The following is a 24,509-nucleotide window of genomic DNA, read 5'->3' on the forward strand; positions in this document are numbered from 1 at the left end:
CTTAAATTAAAAAAGAAGTTAAAGTGAAATCTGAAGAATGATTAAACTTATGCACTTCAGAATATTATAGGTCTTGTTTTTTCCTTAATATGACTAAAAAGTGATTCCTTAATAAGACTTTTAAGTGATTGATTACAATAAGAAACTCAAATATATAATTTACCAACCAAGATCCAAACTAGTTCAGATACACATTTAATGATATCCAGAAGATTCACTCATTATTTATTTTGGCTTTACATAAAGCTATGGATAGTTTTTGCACAGTGAATTATTAAAATCTGTAAAGGCTGAGTAACTTTATCTACTAAATGTAACTAAACATTTGACTAAAATATTTAAGTAAATCAAACATTTGTAGAAAGCAAATTCTATTTCTCAAAGGACTGTCTCTCAACAATATAACCTTGCAAAATCTGCACAGGAGAAACATTCTGTATTTGTTGTCACTAACCTCATTCCATCTTTCTTCATCTACTTGCTTAATTTGCTTTAAATTAATAATCAGTTCAGACATTATATGCAATACCAAGTTATCAAAGCAGGTGTATTTACACTCATACTCAAATGCTGTCAGAAAATTTTTGAAGGCTACCTAAAATAATAGCCTGGAGTAGCATGGTGCTGTTGCAGGAAAATGTCAGATAATTCTATTTAAGAAAAATGTACTAGAATCTGGTTATTTTCAAACATTGCTGTAGACAGCCAAATTCTATTGCAGTGTGAATTAGGCAATTCAAAAAGGGAACAACAAAAACAGAGCACTTAAAAATGATGGATGCTTCAGAAGAGACTGCTGTAAATAACCATATACACAGTTGTGAAAAATACAAATCTGTGCCTTGTGTACACACCTGCAATGGACAACAATAGGCCCTGCACTAGGAGGGTTAGATAATTTGACTCTCCGTATAAAGGAAAGCAGGCCTGTGGCATTGTAAGGAACTCCATGGTCTGGCCAGCCAGTGAAATGAAACTGTTTAACTTCACGGATTTCATTGTAGCCCCTCTGTAAAAGGCAAAAAAAAAAGGTTATGAAATTCAAAGTATTTAATAGACTAGATATTATCTGATTCAAATAATGATCAGATGTACTGATAGAATCTACATGCAGTTTTCATCATTTCATCAATTATTTGAAGCCACAATCCATAGGAAGCTTAGAGAAGTCATTGATTTTTTGAATTTTGAAGTTTGTAATTTTTAAATTTGTAATTTTTACTTTAGACATTAGGTATGCTAGTTTTGCTCCACTGAAGATCTTTTTTAAATAGACTTTGATGCACTTCACATTGATTTTCAGACGTTTTGCTAACTAGGACAAGGGCCTGCTACATTTAAAGGCAAGTATAATTTAGCATAAGACCACAACTTTATCACATGGAGTATTCACAGAATTTGTCCTTTGATTGAGATTGACTCAGCAGCGGTCAGGACAGAGTGCGTAGGGATGAACAGCAGGCATGACTCATAATCTGGTACTTGAGTTTAGCTCAGAAGTGTGGCTGTGGAGAAGAGGTGACTGTCAGAAAGGGGATGGCAGCAGTTGACATTTCTGGGGAAATTCAAGGTCCCACAGTGAGATGCATGCTTGGGTAGCGCTGACGCAATATGTAACTCCCATGGTAAGGTAAGGCTGCCTACACTGTGGCCCATCTAACAAGCCAGAGGGATTTGGTATTCCACAGAAACATCAGCACAGCCTTTTTGATCCTCCTTGTTACCAGGAAACAGTATTTTGCTAAGCCCTTTCAAAATGCACTCACCCTTCCCAGAGTGAAGGTCCTGACAACATATTCCGCCAGGGGCTCCATCTCGACACAAGTCACTTTGAAGTCCCCATAAACTTCAGTATCATCAGGCCAGTACTTGTAACACTTGACCTAAATAAAAAATGGGTATGATTTTACACCAAGGAAAAAGAAAAACTTGAAGATGCAGTTCTGCATGTACTACTGCATGACACTGTATTTATTTACAAAATGACTGTGCATCCATGTGGTTTGTCATGGTTAGTGGCTGTTAAGCCAAGTTAAGCACTAGCTACAAGGAGTTTCCAGTGGTTTACACAGCCATACTTAGGTGTCAAATTCACTTCTAAATGAGCATTTATATTTTCTTTAGTGCTGAGCTGTGGAATTTATTTCTACTTATGCTAAACTGTGATGCATTTCATACCCATAGTCAGATTGCTGCAAGTAATCCCAAATACTTTACAGACTTCCCTGAGGTATGTGTTACTGTTGAACAGCAAATAATTTGCTGATTTCTAGCCACTGATATAGAAGAACATTTCCTCCACTACTCTTTTCATTTGAGTGACACTATACAAGTCTATTCTGCTGAAATAGGAATTTTGGATTCAGACAATTTTCCACTACACATGAAAGCAACACAGCATCAGTTTTCAGAAGCTGCTTTAGACAATACCATAACTGCAACATTGCCTGGAGTCCTTCTCCATGCCCTCTCAGGATGCAGGGCTGCCCTTCTACATTCTTCCCCTAGTATGTCTTGCCAGCAGTTTTTTTTCTTTAAGCTTGCACCATTAAAAAAAAGCAAACCCAAAAACTTACTCTTCCTACTTCCACCAAATTTGTGACCATCACAACACAAGCTGACTGCTCCTGCCATATCATTCTCCAAAAGTCATACACAGTCTCATGAACTGGACCTGTAAGAAAAAATTCCAAATAACATTCTGCAAAAAAATAAGAGTCAAAGAAATGCTAAGAATAAAATCCAATGTGTTACAGAGCTGATGCTTGTGCGCACATTTGCTCAGAGAAGAAAGGTTTGTGAAACCACATCATTGTACCATTGTGCTGGTTTCCAGATTATATTGTTGCTTCTAACCAATGCTGAATATTCTCAATTTAATTATGAATTATTTGAATTATCATTAGAAAGAAAATAATGGCAGGTGTTTCATGTAGCAAAATGACAGAAGTTGCCTGAGAACTACAAGGACACAGCAGTGAGTGACTGTGACTATAGTTACATTTCCAGTTTTGTTTCACATTTGCTAAATGTAATGTGTTGAGAATGAGTTTCTTCAGGTGCTCACCAGGAAAAAGCCCACTCTAGAGTGAAGCAGGAGGGTGCTGGTACAGATACTCTGCATTTACTATCCAGTTCCTGGCAAGCATGGATGCACAAGTAGGCACTGAGCCAGAAACTTCCCACTAAGGTGTATTTAAACTAACTTAAGTACTTTTCTGTGAGGCAAATGAGAAGCACATGTTTAAGCTTTGCCTCCTGCTCTGCTGCAGAGACATGTTCAGTGGAGTGACAGAGACATTTACCCTGTTACAACAATCTCCAAAACAGCTCCTTTACGACCATCCAGCAGTACTATAAATACTGCTGTATAGAACAGATATAGAATCACAGGATTATCTGGAAATTACCTTTAACATCAAGTCCAGCTGTAAACCTAACACTGCCAAGCACCACTAACCCTGAGTGTCACATTTGAAGATTCAAACACATTCTTTCATATGCTAGATCAAAGGCTGCACACAAAAACAGCAATAATTTTTTTCTCTCCTTTATAGACTATTATGTGCAATGATTTGCATAGTAAAACAGAAATTAAATACAAATGTAGACTTAATGCCATATAGAGACCTATTTAGGCAGCACTTACATAAAAATAAAAAACAAATGTGGACAGAACTGTGAGCATCCTGCTTTAAAATAAGTCTTTACTTTGAGTTTTCTGTGTGCACCTACAATCCACTGAGGGACAAATAACAGGATATTTCCAGACTACTATCCTATTATGCCGACAGATCAAACAATAGCACATGTAAATCTAATTATTTTCACTTAAAATCATAGCCTCTGCCATTTCAGTGCAATCTTAGACTAATCTATTTGGTTTTCCTCATTGTGAGGAGTTTAATCAGAAATACAAACTGAAAAATAGAAATTAACTGTTTTTTTTCTCTACCACCTCTTTTTATTGGAAGAGTGTTGCATGATAAGAATTTGCCTTGCTGCACTCTTAGTACAAAGAGTCTTTGTCCTCTGGCCTTACTTTACCCAGATTTTCTGAAAAAGTTTAATTTATCATTACTATCTTCACTGCATTCTGGACTAAGTTGTAGACAGTAAAATAAAACATTGGAATATGGAAAGGAAAATGCCTCAGGGTGGGTTGAAACTGTTCTCTGTCCATGTCTCTTTTCTCTATTCATCTTCATAATTAGAAATCATGGTAGTAGGTTCTGACTTTATCAGCTGAATTTATCACTGACAAATTTGCTCAATAGCTAATTAGCATGATAAATTAGTGCAATCTTTGAATTTATTCACATTCCACCCAAACATACTACATTAATTTACCATAACACAGGATGACAACTCACAATGCTGGGTATTCTTTATTTTCATCTACTTCTATTTTACCAAAACACTATGGAACACTACAGAGAATGATTGTTTGATTTGATTAAAGCTGGCAGATCCTTACCTTGGGTTGCAATGTAGTGACTTGGTCTCTGATATCCCTAAAACAGCAATATAAGTTGGTTTGAGTACCACATTACTAACTGAGAGTGGAAAATAAAAGCATAAGGATACTACAGAATCCTTATATCTAGACATTTTCAGAACAAACCAATATTTAAGAGCAACATGAAGCTCAAAACCTAAAAAACCTGTTAATATTGAAAAGTTTGAATGGCAACAGATAAAATGAAAATAAGAACATCTGACTTGAACAGACATTGTATTGTACCAGGGAGGAATACTCTAATTGGTCCCTTGCACCTAAAAATGAGTCTTCTATTGACATTATTTCCTAGCTGTATATACTGGTTTTATTTAAAATTTAATAAAAACTCTCTACCACCATACTATCTCAGAGCTGATCTGTGTTCCCAACTTAGCCAATGTGAAAAAATACATAGAAAAATGTGAAAAAAATACAGAGAATCCCACAAAGAGGTGTGTGCCTCAGCCCTGACTAATGGGGACAGACACATTGATGTGTGCACAGAACCAAGGTCCTACTGCAGTGAAATCTGCTGAACTGTACAAAGTGTGCATCAGTTACAGTGGGCATGATACACACAAGTATATACACAGTCTTACACACACACACACATATATATATATATCTAATATATATTATATTCTAAATAGATAACCCTACAGAACTAAGCCTTTCCAGATGGCTGGATCTATGCCAATGCAAGCAGCACTATACAGCACTAATTGTCTACAAAAAAACTGCAAGACAAAGAGCTACTGCTCTTGAGGAAATAATTCAGGGTATATTTTGACCAGTGCCAGAATTTTAGTTACAAAGAGGAAGGAAAGTTTAGCATTGCTGGTGAGAAGACAATACTGGATTTCACAATGTGGAAATGTTAATAACTCCAATTATTCTCTAGGTTAAGCTTGCTAAAAGTATTGCATTACAGGGGACTACAAGCCCTTGGATTCCTGGTATTCACAAGATGCTACTAAAGTGAAGGATTTCAGTGTACCCAAGGAGTTTATGTTCTTTTCCACAGACTGCTTCTTTATCCTCTCTAGAGTGAGAGCACCTTCCTATCGGGGCTTCTAAAATTTTTTTTTTTGAGAATTTACTCCTGGCTTTACAGGAGACCAAAATTGCATCAAATGATGAAATAATTTCTCCTGAAGTACTTAATATCAAGCCATAGCTTAAAATTGTGAAAGTGGAACATGTGCTATGTGGGTTTATAGTCACTAATGCTTTTGAGAAGAAGATAAAAGTGTCACTTAAAAATTGTAAAATGCCAGTTTTAACTTGTAGCTTTCTTGTCTGTTTCTAATGAGATGCAATTCACTCCTAAATAAGAAAACCAATATCCTCAGGGAATTATTAAAAATCTGTGAGAGTTCTTGTTTAAGGTCCCAAGCAAAATATTACAGGCGTATCATTTCACAGAGACCGACATGTTAAAATATCCAAATAAAAAGATAGAAATATATCTGGAGCTAAATCTTTATATCCTGCAATGTCTAAAGAGTCTTAAATAAATTATAAACTAAAAGTGGTCAGGAAAAACTACTAAGATGCAATTATAAAGAAAAGCAATCAAAGCCATCTATTTCAAAAATTCCACTATGTTTCAAACTGCTTTAGAATTAATTGAAATACAACAATTTTTTTTATTCCTAAGGTGTTAATTAGAGAAAAGTAATATTTCATTAGTCTAATTGACTGGCAAAATTTGGACCATTTTTTAAAACTTATAAACTAATTTGTATTCTGATTAAGGAATAGAATTTCAAATTTTAGAGATTTTTTGCAGAAGTGAGGAAATTTCTGTGTTAAAATATATATGTATGTGTGTGTGTTTGTGTATATACTTTTTAATAACTGAATTAGCACCTTAAAGCAAATGCCAGCTAAATATTGGTTATCCAAAATGTTATTAAAAACAAACTAACAAAAAAACCCCCAACCTACAAATGTCATTATCCCTCCTTTTTTTGGCCATACATATTATGACTAGTCCACAGGTATATTTTCAAGCAACTACAGTGCAGCATATTATCTAGCTTCTTACATGTACGTGGGAAGGGGAAAAGAAAAGCTAGCGTTCAAAATCACCACTAAAAAATGGGAACAGCAAATTCTCTTTGACAGGTAGGCTCACCTGAGTTACCTAACATCCAATAATATGCAGAGCTAAGCTAAAAGGCTAAATTATCTTTTCAAAACAGGTACAAAAAATATTCACACAAAAAAGAAATTTTTTAAAGGAACAGATGAGATAAATTAGATGAGGCATGCATAGTTATCAACTGATAAAAATAGAAGAGGAAAGTAATTAATAACAATATCTATATTAAATATTTACAATAGGATGCTGTTATTCACATATAGTGGTACTTACATCCCTGTACAGCCAAATCTACAGCCCAAACCAAAGTCAGATGTGAAAGAAAGCACAACAATGTCAGTGAGTACTAGGACGTAGAACAAGGAAAGTGTACATTTGTTCTTAATAAAAGAAAGCTTTCAATAATTTTGTAGCATAACATGCAATAATTTCACATAGAGAAGCTGGCAAATTGAGAGGGAGAAATCTGTGCATTCCACTCACATCTATGTAGTTGGCATTAATGTAATCTGAAGATGGATCATCTTCAACAGGTTGCAAAATCACCCTGGAGTGGTCATCTGTAAAAACCAAGTGGTTACGGAGCCTTTTTGAAGTGTGATTTTTAAGTAAGATATTAACGGTAAGTCATCTAGAAAACCACAACTGGCTGGCATAAGCACCTCACAATTTGCAATCCTTAAAAATGAAGTATTCACACAGAAATAGAAAGAATCATTTTGTCTGAGGTCTGCAATTACTTCAAAAAACATTCACAACATTCACTACTTTAAGTGCAGCTGAAAGGTATTGGCACAGTTACATGTGGTTAAAAAGACACAAAGAAACCAGGTTACTTGCTCAAAGTCCCTTTCAACATCAGCTCCATGGCTGGTAATCTAGAAAACCAAAAATGCTGATTACTGTATCCTCACTTCCAACCCAAGCCTGCTCAAGCTCATACTGAGACATTATTGAAATCAAGACAAAGGAGTTAGCAAAGCACTTGGGATTCAATGAAGAGGTAACTCTACCCATTCAGGGACTTCTCCAGCACGGTGATTCCTGCATGCTCAATTGTATGGGTAAAACAATGCAAATTGTGAATAAACAGAATCAACATCCAGACGAGTGCCAGCGTGCTGCTGATGTATGCTTACCACAGCTTGCACAACAGAGATGAAAATGCGAAATTCAGCCTGAGTTATAAAAGGAAGAAAGTTGAACTGTGAAGAATAACAACAAGAAAAGCTGAAAGAGGCACTGTTCTGCTTCTCCACTGCAGGTACTAAGCAGCTGTGCCACCGGAGACTCGCAAAGGAAGAGAGAGCAGGGCCCGAGTAACACACGAGTAGAGCTATGGCTCAAACCGAGGACACCGATACTCACATGCTATAATGTTTCCATAGCGGTTCTTTGTTCTGTTTTGATCCTTCTTAGCGACATCCCAAGAAGCTGACTGCCCCTCAAAGAAACTCTATAAATAAAAATGTTCCGAAAGAAAACATTCTGACCATTAATTTATCTCCAAAAACAACAGTTTAAAAGAACTGCCCCACCACAAAGTAAGCTCAACTTTGCTCGCCTGCCCCAGTCACTCAGGCAGTACCACGGTACAGAAATATCTAGAGAAGAACAGAGCCTCTCTCCTTCTGACTGCTACCAGCAAATGGGAAACTCACTGAGGAACTCCACAGGGATTTCAAATCTGTAATTGCCAGAAGGCTAACCTGCTTATACATCCTTGCTATGGAGGAATGACATTGAACTGAGAAAGCACAGAGAGACTGATCACTCTTCTCATAAGACACTGTAATACACAGCCTGTTTACTACAGCATCACATTGCTTTCCACATTACTTAGTAACACATCTTTTCTTTCTACAGAGACATCAGGAACTCTCCTCAATGTTCATTGTTCCTTTTGCCTTTCCTCATACCCCTCCCTCTAGCCACTAGTGAAATTATTCTGCATTTTTGAACCCTTAAGACTTTGATCTCTCAGTATTGATAGAAGCAGTTTTTATTTCTCCTTGGCTTTCTCTTCATTACCCGTAGATATTTTACTGCTGTTGTAGGTCTATGCTACTCCTTCCTTCCAGATGATCTCTTATCCTGGTTAAGTTATCTCCAGAAAATACACAGTAGCCATGGAATCAGAACTTTAATGCACAGTCAGAACCCCAAAACAGGGAATAGATGTCATGTATAGAGATAGAAGAAGTAGCAAGCAGGAAAACACCTCATATGGCATCAGGAACACCCTCCCCCGCAACAGTGGCTTCACTTGGTCTTAGCGTTGAAGTTAGGCAGAGCATAACAAAGCATGTTTAAGTAAAAGAGAGGAAAAGAGCATAATATTCTTTTAAAAACCACACATTTATTTATTCCAGTTCTTATGTTTACAGTAGAGACAGCTGCAGAAAAGAGAGAAGGGTGAAAACTGTGTCAGAAGAGATTACTTACTCAGAGAAAACTCATTGTAAGCCTAGCTGTATTGTGAGCAACCTTGGCAGTCCCATTCCCACCTTTACTGTGTGTCCTGCCTGATGTCCTAATCCCAAAGAACCACAACAGATTCAGAGATCAGAAGCAAAACAAATCTGTACTCATCTTCTACCTCCAGTGATGGGAATTTCTTGCTTCCATTTTAACATTATAGTTGTAAGTAGACATGCCCAGGCAGGTTTAATTAGAGCTTCAAGACATTACTACCCTTATCATCTCTTACTGCTTCTCAGCTGGTGCTAATTCCCAGTATTGCCCTAGTGAGATTCTAAAATAAATCAGGAGAGTGCTTCCAGTTAATGTTTCTTGTAAAACCAGGCAGGTTAAATCCTTCACTTTAACCTAATCCAGGAGATCTGCACTAAAAATAGCTCACATAGCTAATTACAGCATTTCCACTAAAGAGCAGCAACAAAAGAGTGGCAGCTTTTTACAATATGTCCAAAAGATTCTTTTTATACCCTAGGGAACACACAGGGATTTTCTACCAGGCAGTTGTAAAGGCTCAAACTATTGGACCCATTTACTCTTTCACTTCTGGGTTACAGATATAAGTATCTTATGCCTGTTAATCTGTTTCTCACTTAAACCCATGACATTTAGTTCCATCCTCTTTCAATACAATGCAAACAAAAGGCTGCCTGTTTCAAAGGGATTTTTCCTAGCAAAGCCCCACCACTGGAGATCTCACCTCATACTCCTCTTTAAATCCATAGCTGTCAGAGGTCTTCATCAGGTTAATATGCTGCAGGAGATCAGCCACCCTGATGGCAGGGTGCAGCTGCCCAGTCTGGTACGGGGATTCTGTGCCTTCGCAGAGGTAACGAGGGACATCGAGGAGTCGGCTGGACTCTGCTGTTGCACTGTGATTTTCATCTGTATTCACAAGAAATCAGAGCATTATGTACCCACAGAGCAGTAACACCTGCTGCTATACATATCAACATCTATTTTGAACCCCTTCCTTTGAAAATATCTCTCACTTCTGAGAACGCAAAGCACTTACTCTCCAGCATATAAATACTGTGAAGTACATAAAAGAATTTAACAGCAAACAAATACAAAATTTGCAGTCCTTCATCCAGCAATAAAGATGTCTGAGGGGCATTTTATTTGAAGCTACAAAACTTTATGACATTAATGTACTTGGAGACTCTAGACTCTATCAACCAAAGCAAATTTTTAAGGGCTAATACATATCAATAGCAATATTACACCTTAAACAATAAATTAGAATAATTCCATAGTGGTATCAGCACATCATTTGTCTAAAGCAAACAAAGAGTGAATTGAGAACCCAGTAAAAAAGAAAAGCAATTATGCCACCACTCCAGAACACCACCTCCACTTAGGAAGATGAATCAGCACTACAGAGTGGTCATTTTAACTCAGGTCTTTTAGCAGAAAAATGAAATTTGAGTTAAGTGTGCTGATTTCAGTCACAATTTTTTGTCCTTTATAAGCAAAGAAGTTTCTCCTAACACTCTGTGCTACATGAATTCTCATATCAAAATCAAACATTAAAGCTGCATCAGGTGATCAAATTTTGTTAATCCCTTCTATGAAACAGTCATTTTATACAAATTAGTAATTATCAGATCAAATGAATTTGCAGAGGAAATAAAATTCTAATCTAAGTAGCTACTGAAATGGGCAGTCAACCCCTCCTAAACTTCTTTGAGATCAGTTTACCATTTTCCTTGCAAAGGATCTAGATTAGGAGGAAAAACACTCTAGGGGAAAAAAAAAATGAACTCCCCAAGGGCTGGATTTTGTACAATTACACTAAAATACAAACACTATTAATGTCTTCTGAAATTAAATCTCCTGGGAAGCTCGACTCTTTGAACTGTCACCTGTGAGCTGCTAATTTCAGTAGCTAATTTATGCCTCACTAACCTGCCTAACAAGGAGAGTGACATGCAGCAGTCACTTTTTATTGTAGTGTTACCCATACTAAATCACACACATTTCAAACCACCTTTGGATTTGTAGTTCTCCATTCCTCACAGAATACTTACCAGTAATAGGCACTTTAACCCATTGAAGCAGCAAAAAACAATGAGTGAACAGAACATGAGAAATTTATTTCAGGAATATATTAGAAAATGGCTAAAAGAAAGTGACATTCAAAGTTGTTAAATCTTCACAATAGGTAACAACGAAAGCCATTTAAAAAATATAAGGGCTACATTATTATACTATCAGTGTAATAACAGGGACTTGGGAAAAGCAAAATTGGCATACTAACTTAGTGCTAGTGTACACAGACTGGATACCAACTTTAATAACCTATACATGAAGAAAAGGAAAACTAGTATAGCTACAAAGTAATGAGAGTTTCATATTAAAAAAAAAAAAAAAAAAAAGGTTCTATGGTTTAGAGCCCATAAAATACTCCACTTCTCTAAATAAGTCAGAAGAAAACTGTTTTGTCATGCTGGGCTGAGCAAAGGTTACTGAACAAGGTTACAGACAACCAGCTTTTAGTATATGGTGTGCCCAAAAACTTGTACACTTCTCTCCAGTATTACAGTCCACTCAATGAAAATTAGTACCTCTTCCAACTATCAATGATTTCCTTCTATGAGGAAATTATCATGCCCAGAATATCGTTACCAGTAGATGAAAAAGCAGACAGGAACTATTAAGCTGGTCTTCAGTTAGTTCATTGCCCTTGTATTCACAGCTGTCTGTAACTGTGTCTGCCACAGCAGAAAATACCATGGCAGTATGGCACTGAGTGGGAAGGTACCATGAGCACTTCACAAGCAAGCAGGATCAGATTTCAAAGTTATCTTGATTATTTGGGAGACAATGCAAAAATCAACAAGGTGAATTGAATGGTGAATGAAACAATAAGCATGTGTTGGAAAGGGAAGCAAAATATGTAACTACAGAATGGAGTAATGGACTGGGAAATGATAACTGTGATCTTAACAGGCAACTCAATGCAAGTCAGCAACATGAACACAATAAAAAGGAAAAAATACAGTTCAGTTGACAGAAACAGTAAAAGTGGGGCATGGGGGTACCTTTTCCACTCAGCTCAATATTAAGACTTCTTCCAACAAAACCACTTGATTTGGGGCAGTGCAATTTAAAATTCAACCTTTGAGTTGGAAAGTTGGAAAACATTCAGAGGAAAATAATGACAACAAATTTAGAAAATATCATCCACAAGATGATGAGTGAAAGAACTGGCTTAAACTCAACTAAAAGAGAAATAATTGAGGACATGAACCTTTCAATGTGTAAAAGACTGTCTTGAAAGGACAGAAATGTGCCAGTTTTTCATATTTTCTACAAGGCAATCAAAAGGAAATGGCTCAATCCACTGAAATAAAAATTTAGCCTATATTAGTGTAGTTAGGAAAAACTAGGGGTGAGAATTAATAACATTTAGTAATAACACCGATAAGTAGTAATTAATACTCAGAGAACTGACCTTTGGGTCCCAAATATTACTAATATGAATCAGAATTTATTCTTTCTAAGGAGGACTGAGGCACTGGAACATTCCAGTGTAAGAGCAAAATTCTGTTTGCTACAAATTTCTAAAACATAATTTGATAATTCCCATAAAGAATCTGCATTTTGTGTATAATGTCCCTCCTCAAAATAGAGGAGGAATTTCATTACCTCCAGGTTCCTTTAAGCTTTACTGCTTGGAATCTAATTTTCAACATGTTCAACATCAATTCACATCCACTTTCTGATATAATTTTTTTATCCTAAAATAATCACAGCAACTGACTGAAACTCAATATTGCACATTGTGATTATCCAACCAAGAACTTAGGCACAAATTATACTTTTATCTTCTTATTAAAAAAAAAAAACAACTCTAAAATCTGTAGTTAGTGTTAGATGCAGCATAGACACATGCAGCCTGTCCATTTCAATGTATGCTCTTCTTTTTAAAGTAAGCACAAAGCTGAACCATTTACTATTTAATGCCAATTGAATTATGTTGATAATATTGGCATGCAGAAGTACTTGTTCAGAACATTCAAAGAAAGTTGATGTTTCCTCTTAGATGTTCTGAAAGTTTTTCCATTTACTATTCTATTTCCATTTCCAATACTAACACTTTAGTATTTTCCATTTACATATTTTCTCATTTGCTCTTCAGTTAGCAGCGACTAGGAATAACTTTTTAATGAGAATAAAAAATAATTGTTATTCTAAAATTGTTGTCAGTCTAATTCTGAATTGATGAACTGAGTGTAGAATTATTTTCTGGTAACAGCATAGTTTTACATAAAACAAGCTGTTTCAACATTCAACCATGCAAGGAGACAGAACTCATGCAGGAATGGATAATGAAGGACTGGGGTCCTCACCTAACACAGCTGTCGGCACAAGTGGATCATTGGGCACTGCAGAAAAACAAAGCCCATGAAGAAACACATTACCCTTAATTTGTATATTCTTAAGAATAATAACAATATACTTCAGAGTGTGATCAAGTGATAACTAAACTCCATTAATTTTATTACAAGAGAAAACAAGAATGAATACAGTTTCAGAAAGCATGCTGAATAAAAGAGGCATGAAAGGCAGTGATTTCAGACTTCAGAAATGTAATGATAAGAGCAAAGAGATCCTTACTGAAATGAAATAAAGAAGACATTACATGTAATTTAGTTTTTGAAAGGGCTCCTCCTTCACTATTGTTTTTTTTTGCTTCACAATAAAGGTTCACTTTCATAGAACTCAATTCTTTCCTTTTAAACCCATCCTCTTATATAATACTTGAATAGCTAATCTCAAAATAAAATAGTATTTCTATAAAGTTTTCCAGATAATTAAAAAAATTATATACATTTCTAATCTTAATAGCTTTTTTAATGTTCAGTACCAAAGAGATTGCTTGTAATGAGTAAAGGAAAATCAAAGATACACAGATGCAGATGTCTGAATAAAATTAATAGAATTTTAGCTTTTCTTCTCACATCTAGAACCATGCAGAGATAAATGCACTGTTTGGGACAGAAATTGCAGAATCCAGCATTTGTTTTGTTCCAGACTGGAACAAAACATTATAATGTCAAAGTGTCTTACAGAATTAAACTCCAGTTCTCAAACAATCTGCCTGAAATTTTGTCGCATAGCAGGAAACCCTGAAATCTTGGAAGACTTGTCTCAGCACAGACAGTGGTCAGAAGAAACAAATCCTTCAATACACAAAAAATCACATACCTAGGATGCTAGAAACCAATCTCTGCAATCCTACCTCCACAAATTTCAGTACCAATAAGACATCAAACTTCAGAGACTTTTCAAACAGTTCCTGCCAAAACTGTGTAGATAAACCACCAGGCTGATACTCCCATTTATAATTGGTTATGAGACACTTAAAATGTTAGCACTTAGCAGTTTGGTAAGGCTCAATAAACCAAGCAATAAACCCTCCTCCAAAAGCCATTTCCCCTATAACAAATGGGAAAGACCTTAAGAGCATTAATGGATGTATTTTGCTGAAGCATGACAAGCAGTATGGGAGATGAGAAGAGACATGGAGTGTCATTCCCAAAAGATGGCAATTCAGAAGCAGCTCAGGCTGTTCAAATCTGTTTAAAGCCAAGCCACAAGTCCATGGAGCTGTAAGAAGCTTAGGTTCCTACCAGCTCCATGGCAGAATTGTATCCCTTTGTAATTTATACACTAGTTTTAAAATATTCAGTGGAGTACCTTGCTTTTGGCAAGGTGTAGTGCAGATGTTGGGAGGCAGGAGTGCTGAACAGTGGCAGCTATAACCCTTAACAGACAGAAATCCAAAGATTTTGTAAACCAGACAGTTGGCATGTCTGTTCAAAAAATGAATACAAATATAGAACAAATTTGCAGATATATTAACAAGCTTGTTCCTAAAATTCACAAACAGCAATGAAAATTGTCAATGTTCCCTTCTGTTGTAATGTCCTTACTGCCAAAAAAATAGAAATTAATTTGGACCTCATGTTATTATTCATTGCAGACATGGTGTTATGCTGTAATATTTAACGTGCTGGCATTAAATAGTCTCATGAGAGAAAACTGAATTTCAAGTTTTAACTGAGGCATTTTAAAAGTATAATACTTCCCCTGAAACAAATATCATTGCATAATGAAAGCACATAGAAATATTTAATGAAATAATCTATCACATTCCAATAGGACAACATGCAAACATCCCTACTCAACCTTTTGCTTTACCAGCATTCCTGGAAAACCTGGAATGTAAAACAATTTTCCTTAAAAAGCAGAATGGTTTCCTGTATTTCTGCATTCACCTACACTCTGAAGCATCTATCACTGTCTACTTACATCTGGGGCTGAAGTTATGTGAGTCCATGAATGTGATTGACAGAGGATCCTCTGCATGCAGAGTGCTCTGGTCGGCGTAACTCCTGTCCATGGCATTCACCATGTGGGTCATCTCCTGCCGGGTGGTTCCCATGGCATCCTTGCGCTTCTTTGCAAGTTTGCTGCCCAGCCAAAAAAAAAAGTAAACCACCTTAATATTTGATGAATGATGATGTTTACAGTAGTCATTCTCTATAATCTTGAATGACTGAAAAGTTTGACTTATTTCCCTGTGTGTGATTTTTTCAGCATGGGGCAATACTGTACTGCCTGCTATGAAAGAGTCATGGTCTTGTGTTTTCTGTACACACACAAGTGCTGTAATGGAAGTGCTTACTTCTGTACCCTGGTAATAATTTTTCTTTTTCCCTGTGGAGTAATTACACTAATATAAACAAATTAGAGAATATAATTACTTTTTAACTGAAATGACAAATAAGAAGCATCTGTGCATGCAGTTTTATCAACCATCTCCATTTAAATATCTGTTTTGATTTTATAAATGGATAATTCATTCCCCTTGCTTGCGTTGTTGTGAAAAAGAGTCATGTAACCTTCTAAATTACTTTGTTAGTCAGAAAACCTATGAAGTAACAAAAGAAGCATAATTATTCAAAACATATTTATATTGCATATTTATATTACGTTCTATGTAAAAGTTTGTGCTGCCCATTCAGTATACAAGAAATGAGAAGATACCACACTGTGGGTCTTTGAAAAACAAAACCGCCCTTCTCATTCTACTCTTTCATGCAGTTTGGGAACATCACAATTTTGACCTGTATTACACTCTGACTGTATCACAGTTAAAGACCAGCCTAATCTGTAGAACTAAGCCCCTCAAATTAACAGCTGGTGTCCTTAAAGTGCACACTTCAGAAATATCGCTCAATTCTCCCCTTTTGAGAAGGAACTGGAAGTGATTTTCATTGTCTCTGGGAGTCAGATGGAAGCAGAAAATAAATTTTAATTATAATTTCAAGCATATATGTCAATAGTAGGAAGTATGCAGAGCAGCATGAGGTGCGCTTTGGTTCTACAGAAATCTGCAACATGCATCAAACTGTTCTGAAATCTCCATTTTCAGCTGAAGCCATGACTATGACACATTAGATAGCCAACCTGCTTAGCTGGATAAATCTGATACTACAGGGGAGACACACAATCATCACTTAATGTACTGAGTTCTTGTAAAGGTATGTTTAATACACAGCTTATCTTCATAATCTTTTTCTGCATAGAATACCATCAAATGTTCTGCTAAATGTTTAGACAGGGTTTATCTTACATTTCTCTTTAATAAAAGGCTGGCCAACTCTAAATATTAAATGCACATGCTAGGATCAGACAAGGATAATATTAGATACTTATTACATATTATAACATTAGATGATAAGAAGATATTCTTTACTATCAAGGTGGGGAGACATTGACAGCAGCTGCCCAGAGAGGCTGTGGACCTCCCCTCTCTGGACGTGTTCAAGGCCAGGTGGGATAGGACTCTGAGAAATTGGATCTGGTGGAAGGTGTCCCTGCCCACAGCAGGGAGTTTGGAACTAGATTTTCAGGGTTCCTTCCAACACAAACTGTTCTGGGATTCTATGAAGAATATTAATGCAAATTATCCATCCATTTACTTGTTGAGTCCTGGGAAAGTTCACCACAAAGAGCCCACACTGTTGTCTAGGGCAAGAAGTACTTCATGCTCGTGCGTATTTAAGAAAATGTTATAGGGCTGTTTCTTAAGTTAACAGTCTTGGTTTACAATGAGGGATTATGGTGTAGCATATGGATGGACAAAGCCCTCCTGTGAATAGTAGATTCTTCCACCAATCAGACACATGGCCTTATTTTGTCAGATTCCAACACCCCCTCCCCCTCCCATTTTGCTCCATCTACAAATGGAATAGTTGGAAAAGTACTACTCAGTAACATTCTTATAACAAAAATCCCAAAGATGGTCTCTAAACCTATCAATTTTTTTCATCAAACTATTGTCTGACAGGGCTCTGTATCAGTTGTTGCATGAAAAATAAAAAATCTGTTGGATGTCCTCCTAAATTTTTTTTTTTATACACTTACTTCACAATTCCTTTTAACTTAGGAGGAGCTGGTTTAAATGATACTCTGGTTCAACAAATGAAGACCATAAGAACTTCCAAGAGTGAAACTGCTTGAGCTTTATAACTGGTTTCCAATACTATCAAAGCATCCACAAAACTAGCATTTCTAGTTCAAAGTAGTTTTTAAAGTTTCAAAGCCTTTCAAACAGTCTCTATACACTGAAGATCACCTTTTTCTAATGTCACCTCAGAAACGGAACAAAAAGACTATTACATTTCATCTCTCGATGATATTAAGCTTTTCTTTGAAGCACCACTTTGTAACAAAACCTGGTAGCCTTGCTAAATAAATCAACAGCTATTAGGGCTTTTAAGTTATTAGCTTATTACAGTAGCTACTTTCTAATTCTTATGCTCTTCTTCAACACCTAAAAAGGCTTATTGTGTTGTAGCACTGCAACCCAAAGCTGCTGGGAAATGGGAGGAGACTTTTATTGTTCAACAGCTCCTGCTTCCCTTGGGGTATGACAACTTCTTTCTCCTTTCCTTTTCCTTCCTTCCCTCACTCAGCTAAAGGCACATGATCTATGCTTTGTGATAGTTAAGCAAATCATTAAGTTAAAGAACTTGAGGCTGACAGAAAGCGTAAATGATTCTCATTATCTGCTGAAGGATTCATTTGGATGAATCTGCTCAGGTGGGTGTTATAGAGGTTGGAGGGGAAAGGTGCTCCATCATAAGATGAAACTGTGCGGTTAATTATCTTGAGTAGAAGCAATTGTTATTTAACAAGGAAATGATAATTTGTCACAATAAATCAGAGAATGGCAGTCAGCTAAAACAGCTTATCTCTTTTTTTAAATTTTATTTTTAAGTTTGTTTAAAGAAGTCAACTAATTCTGTTTAAAAATGTGGAAGAGCATCATTATCGGACACCACCACTTCATCAAAGCACTCAAGTGCATCCTTAGAACTCCTCTGAAGTCAAGCACTTTATGATCTTATTTAAAATGAAGGATGTGTGCAACTGCTTGCTCAACCACAGACAAAATTGTTAGAGTTGCCGCAAAAACTCATTTGGTCAACAAGTATTAAAAAAGTCAGTTCTCCTTCAATGAAGCCAAACTTTTATACCATAAAATAAAATCCACACTTTAGTATGTGTATGCAAAACACCTCAAAAGCAAAAGAGGCAGATCATAAACTATTTTAAAAAATTTGGCATCTGTCTACAACCTGCACAGGAAAATGGTGCACAAGATCATTCCTGAACTGATACTCTAAGAATGCCGTTTGTGATTTACAGCACAGTTCACTAACTAGGAAATGGGACAAGATCTTTTTTCCTTAGTGTGATGTGTTGCTGTGAATCATAATGCAAATTAAATTATGATTATAATAAGCTAAAATGATAGTTATGGAAAAAAACTGTAGCAAAAAGCTAAATCTCAATATACAATTAGAAATACAATATCCCTTTAAAAAAAAGAAACATCAGGGTAAGAATAGCAGGGACAATGACACAAGCAATTTTTCAAGCCTGAGAACAAGGAAAAGTAACTATCAATAAAACTTTAGCAAACTTAAAGAGACTGTTTTTCTTTTTTAAAAAGGGATACTGCATCTTTAAAACACATAAAATAGTAAGTCACCCGTATGCTACTTACAGATAGTAGGAGTAAGAATAGTAGCTCCTCCTGGCAAGCAAATCACAGACAGTGGAAAAAGAGAAGCAATGGTGAATGAAAAGCGTGACTCTGTCACATCCAATAAAGCAGAGAAATGTGCGTTTAAAAAAAAAAAAAAGTTGAAAAATTCATGTTTCTTTGGTTAGCATTTCAACTTGCTCATGCACTAACTAGCCTTACTTTGCCATGCAACTAAAAACAAAATAAAAACAAAAAACCCCTAGCGTATAAAAATGATTTGCTTTCTAGAAAGATCACTTGAGTAAATTACATGCTGAAATTTCACTTATTGCCAAAAATTTTTAAAATTAAATGGATTGTGTAAATTCAACATGCAGTTCAGCATAATATAATGATTACCGCCTAGATGTCATGACAAATGAACAGCTGTGTACAAATCTTGTGCAGCAGATATGCTTTTTACTTTTCAGTCACAAAAGATAAAGGTTCCATTAATAAATACATTTAGTCAGAAAACAATTTCTTGTCATTCACTTTAACATATTTATCAGTACACAGTTGTATACATATATGTTTGTATGCGTACTATGCGTAGCTATATGAGTACACACATTTTAGAGAAAACTGCACATTTTCAGCAGACATGTGTGTACTGGCATATCCACCACACATTTCCTGAATGCAAACATATGGTTTCTATATTAAAATCTTACAATTGGAAATGCTGATGTAGTCATGCTAAGCATTAAAAACATGGAAGGTAAACAAATGGAAGGAAATGAAGGACATTTGGAAATAGTCCAACAATGATTTCGAAAATAAAAATGGCATTGCTTGTTAAAGATGCAGTATCCCTTTTCTTAGCTGGTTTGATTACTCCAGTAAAAGTCTGTAAAAGCATTTAAGAGCTTAATTCAGGAAAACTTCAAAGCAATTTGTACAAAATGATCAGGCAAAGCCGAAAACATCTCAAGCTCATGAACAAAACTGCTTAGTACTCCATTTTTCAATAAAATGTAATGCTGCATTTAATCAGTTTGAGATAGCTGTGTCTGTCCATACAACTTAATAAACCAATAAAAATGCAGAAACCATTGTTTTATTGACATTTCCATCTAATAAGCTGTGGTCAATTGGGGTACCAAAAGGGATACTACATAATGGATCACTGAATAGGTACACTACAGAGGATGATTCAGACGGATTGGTTTTCAGTCCCACCACAACTAAGTGAAGTGTGCTTTTGTATGTGTGTATGTGTCAGACTTTTTACAGCTGTTTCTTCATTATATGAATTGCCCTGGTTCACTAGATTTAACTCAGGAACATAGTTTTTCTATGCTGTTTGTAAGAGACCTTGACTAAGGCTGGTATAAAAAAAGTGCCCATTTTTACTAAAGGCAGAGGGGGATGAGACTGGCACACCTACAACATAAGCAATAGAAACTAATTAAACTATCATGATGAAAAATTGCCAAACATTAAAGATTCATTAAGCAGGTTAATTTCTCACCTATTCAGAATACAAATACTACAGGAGTTTAGAAATATTATGTGCTATAGAATAATGATAATTTCTAAAAGGATATTGCCTTCACAGGTTCTGAGGAGGGAAAGGGGGGAAAAAGGGAAATTTAAAAATAACATTTCACAGATATAATAAACTCACTTTGGTCAAACAATTTAATAGCGAAAATTTGAGCCTAAAAGGACTCTTAATGGAAGAGGCTAAAAGAATAGGAAAAATGTACACATGGATTTGTTTGTTTGCTACTTGCAAAACTAGTCAATCACATCTGGAAGTGACTGACACTCTGTAGTGTTAGACAGTCTCTCTCTCTCACACAAACACACGTGCACACACAGAGAATTTTCTATTAAACATGAGGGGACCACTGTAACACGCACTAAGATGATACTTCCCAGAACATACCTTGCTACAAAGCTACAATATAGAGATTTCCTCCTAAAAGCTGAAAACAACTTCTTTTTTGCTTTTCAAGTCTTGTAAATAAAGAAAATTGGCTGACTGTATGTCTTTTTTGCACATGATGAGTTGGACCTTTTGCATATGTGTTAATTCTCAACCACAGAGGTAAACAACAGAGAAAAGTGAAAGCACTTTTGGGAAAAATCACATATGTAGCTAACTAACACAGAACACTATAAGCATACCTAATGTTTCTAATGCAGACGTTTCTTCTCCAAGTTATATATCTCCAGGGATAATTGTGAAAAGGCAATAAATTAAAAAAATCTAATGCAAACCAGCAATTATAACATATAGAATGATCTTAGTCTTTAAAAATAATAGCAAGCTGCATTTCAGAGGAATATACGCAACAATCACAAGAATACTTTTTATTATCACTTCTGCAAAAGGCAAGGGAAGGCAACGCACACACCATGGGAAGGCAAAGGGCTCATTCTATCCTAGAGAAACCAGCTTGTGCCACATGAAGGGGAACCACCAGGGAGAGGGTGCACAGAGAGAGAGAAATTAGTTTCTATACTATAACTATGGAATTATAGGGACATATTATGGAATTTTATGCCAGGTTAAAAGAGTTGCAACTATTGGAAAGGCTAGGCTTTGAAACACTGACCAAGCAATAGGGTAACACAAGTTACTACAGGTAGGAGAATTAGGATGCAGGGAGAGCATTGAACAATGCCAGAAGATGGCGATATTGCTTACTGTCTAAGAAAGCACTGAAAAAAAATTTAAATTCACTCAAATTAATACACTTTAAAACAATTTCATGCACTAAGGACTCACTAGATAATTTTACAGTGATGTGGCATGACTTTTAAGAAAAAACCTCCAGGTTTACAAGAGCATAAACAGAGGTATAAAATTACATTATTTTGCAAGTTGGGTAACATACAAATACAAATAACTCATTAGAGCCGCATAGAGAAAATGATATTCATTAAGTGGTTAAAACATAAAAAGTGCAATAAGTTATTATTTTTTCTTTGCTTTAAAAAATAAAAAAGGCAGCATGAATTTCAATTCCACCCACTTCAACAATCTGTACATTCTTCAATCTCTAACTTAAAAATCCTTGGAAATAAATAAATATGAGAAAATGTATAGTTATCGGATCTTAAATATAAAGAAATCCTATCTTTAAGGACATCCTAAGAAACACAGCAAAACCGAAAGAAAACACAAAGAATTAATCCCAATATCGACCAAAAGGACCTACCAGTCCTAAAACTTTTTCCCCCCCAAAGACCTGCAAAAAACACCCTTTAAAAATTGTTTGATAGAGAGGGGAGGAAAAAAAAAATCAATCAGCACAGATCATATTCTTACCTTTTTTTGACGATCAATATGACAACAAGGAGAAGTAGGATGAATACCAGAATTCCAGCACTTATCCCTGCTATTTTCACCACTCGATCTGTTTGTTTAGCTGGATCCGGAATCACCTCAGGTTCCTCTGTTGCAGCTGCTAAATGAATTAAAATAAAGAAGTTACTTAAATTTGTTAGCACTAGAGAGAAGTAAATAATTTTTGGTTACAATTTTTGAATATATGTGTGTCTTAATAGAGTAATCAAAATATAGATGCAGGCATCATGTTTTTAAACATCTACACTTATGTATGTACTACCCTACAAATTTAACAGAACCATAGAATAAGCATAGTCAGAAGGGACCCACAAGGATCATTGGGTCCAACTCCTGGCCCTGCACAGCACCATCCTCAAAAGTGACACCATGTGCTTGGGAGTTCTGTTCTAACACTTGAACTCTGTCAGGATTGGTGCTGTGACCATTTCTCTGGTTTCCAGTGCTCAGTCATCATCTGGGTGAAGAACCTTTTTCTGATATCCAGCCTAAACCTCCCCTAACACAGCTTCAGGCTATTTCCTTGAGTCCTGTCACTGGTCACCAGAGTGAAGAGATCAATGCCTGCCCCTCTGCTTCCCCTCACAAGGGTGTTGTATATGCAGTGAGGTCTCCTCTCAGTCTCCCCCAGGCTGAATAGACCAAGTGACCTCAGCTGCTCCTCGTGCAGCTTCTCCTCAAGGCCAGTCACCATCTTTGTTGCCCTCCTTGCAACAGCAAGCATATGTGTATGTATAGAGCAGAATAAATATGTGGATATATACACACCCCTGCACACATGCAGGATTTTTTATTTGGATTTCCAAATAAAAAAATTAAAAAACAGGAGACAAAGTAAAGACAATCTATCAATTTACCACCATTACTTCATATAATGTTATTTTTTTCAGATATTAAATATGGAATATTTAACACTGAATATTAAGAAAACATTTACAGACAAATAGTAAAGCACTTTTTTCCAAGCCACAGTGTGAACCCTAAACTGCAGTACTTTTGTCCTCCATCCAGTTTCAGTCCACCTTTGTACATTAATTCACCTTACACCATCTGGTCTGAGATCTGCATTCTACTGGGAATTTTGATTCTCTAAATAAGGTCATTCAAAAAGCCAAGCCTAAATAAAATCAGTTTTATTTCTGTTTATAGGCCCTGAAAGAAACCCACAAACCACTGTTCTACAGAGACATTAAACCAGTCTGTAACACAGTTGAGGCTACAGGTTACAGCAGAGAAAAAAATAGAATATACATGAAAGTGCACAGCCATTCAGTCTGCAGCTCTTTGCATAACAGCCTGGTGTAAAAAGGATCAGGAACAGGAGCTTTTCCAACTCCGTAAAATATGAAAAATATAAATAGTTTTCAGCCCGGGGTAAAATCCCATGAGACGTTTACTTGTAGAATAGAAAATGGCTTTCCATTTCTCTAGCTCCTGCTTTCTAAGGCTGTGGCCCTTCCTCTGCTCTCAGCACAAAGGGGTTCTCGTGCTTCTGGTGCTTCTTGTCTCCCACTCCATCCAGCATGCAGCAGACGCCACTTAACCTCTCCCCTCACAGCATCTTCATGTGGAATAAGTTACAAACTGTTGGTATCAGCATAGTTATATCATTACACAGAAAGTGTCCTTTAGTCTGAGACTATGTTGCTTCTCAACAGATCACCAAAGGCAGTGGAACAAAAACCAAAGTGAAGTCAACAAAGGCCACTGCTGCCCTGAAAATCTACTCCATTCAGAAAACCAGTGTAGTCATTATCAGGTATAATTAGTACCTAATTCTTCTGGGTTTAACCATGTTACACAGATCATTTCTATTCAGATTCCATGTGCAGAAGCCTATAGTACCTTTTGAGGGAAGGATAATGCTGTTGTTAAATTACTCTTTATTACTTTTTTCGTAACCTTCATCTCTGCAGTATCTGAACCATGTACTAGTAACTTACCCTCAGGAAAACCTTCTGAATTAGCAATGTGCTCTCTTTCAAACACC

General features: G+C 36.1%; 1 protein-coding gene across 4 annotated transcripts in view; it reads right to left on the bottom strand.

The window, feature by feature from the left end:
* The window catches only part of PTPRK (protein tyrosine phosphatase receptor type K), a 374,772-nt gene that overhangs the window by 12,921 nt on the left and 337,342 nt on the right, over positions 1–24,509 (bottom strand). The window contains exons 14-23 of one of the 4 annotated variants that reach the window (XM_079332189.1): positions 22,481–22,616; positions 15,408–15,568; positions 13,442–13,477; positions 9,787–9,971; positions 7,977–8,064; positions 7,092–7,168; positions 4,478–4,514; positions 2,577–2,674; positions 1,767–1,883; positions 855–1,009 (exon numbers count right to left, since the gene is read on the bottom strand). In XM_079332189.1, the coding sequence (XP_079188315.1) occupies positions 855–1,009; positions 1,767–1,883; positions 2,577–2,674; positions 4,478–4,514; positions 7,092–7,168; positions 7,977–8,064; positions 9,787–9,971; positions 13,442–13,477; positions 15,408–15,568; positions 22,481–22,616 (1,090 nt within the window). Of the gene's footprint in view, positions 1–854; positions 1,010–1,766; positions 1,884–2,576; positions 2,675–4,477; positions 4,515–7,091; positions 7,169–7,976; positions 8,065–9,786; positions 9,972–13,441; positions 13,478–15,407; positions 15,569–22,480; positions 22,620–24,509 lie in introns of all 4 variants that reach the window. The other 3 variants (XM_079332188.1, XM_079332191.1, XM_079332190.1) reach the window with 3 other exon arrangements.

The sequence above is a fragment of the Erithacus rubecula genome (genome assembly GCF_903797595.1).
Source record: "Erithacus rubecula genome assembly, chromosome: 2".
NCBI classification, from domain to species: domain Eukaryota; kingdom Metazoa; phylum Chordata; class Aves; order Passeriformes; family Muscicapidae; genus Erithacus; species Erithacus rubecula.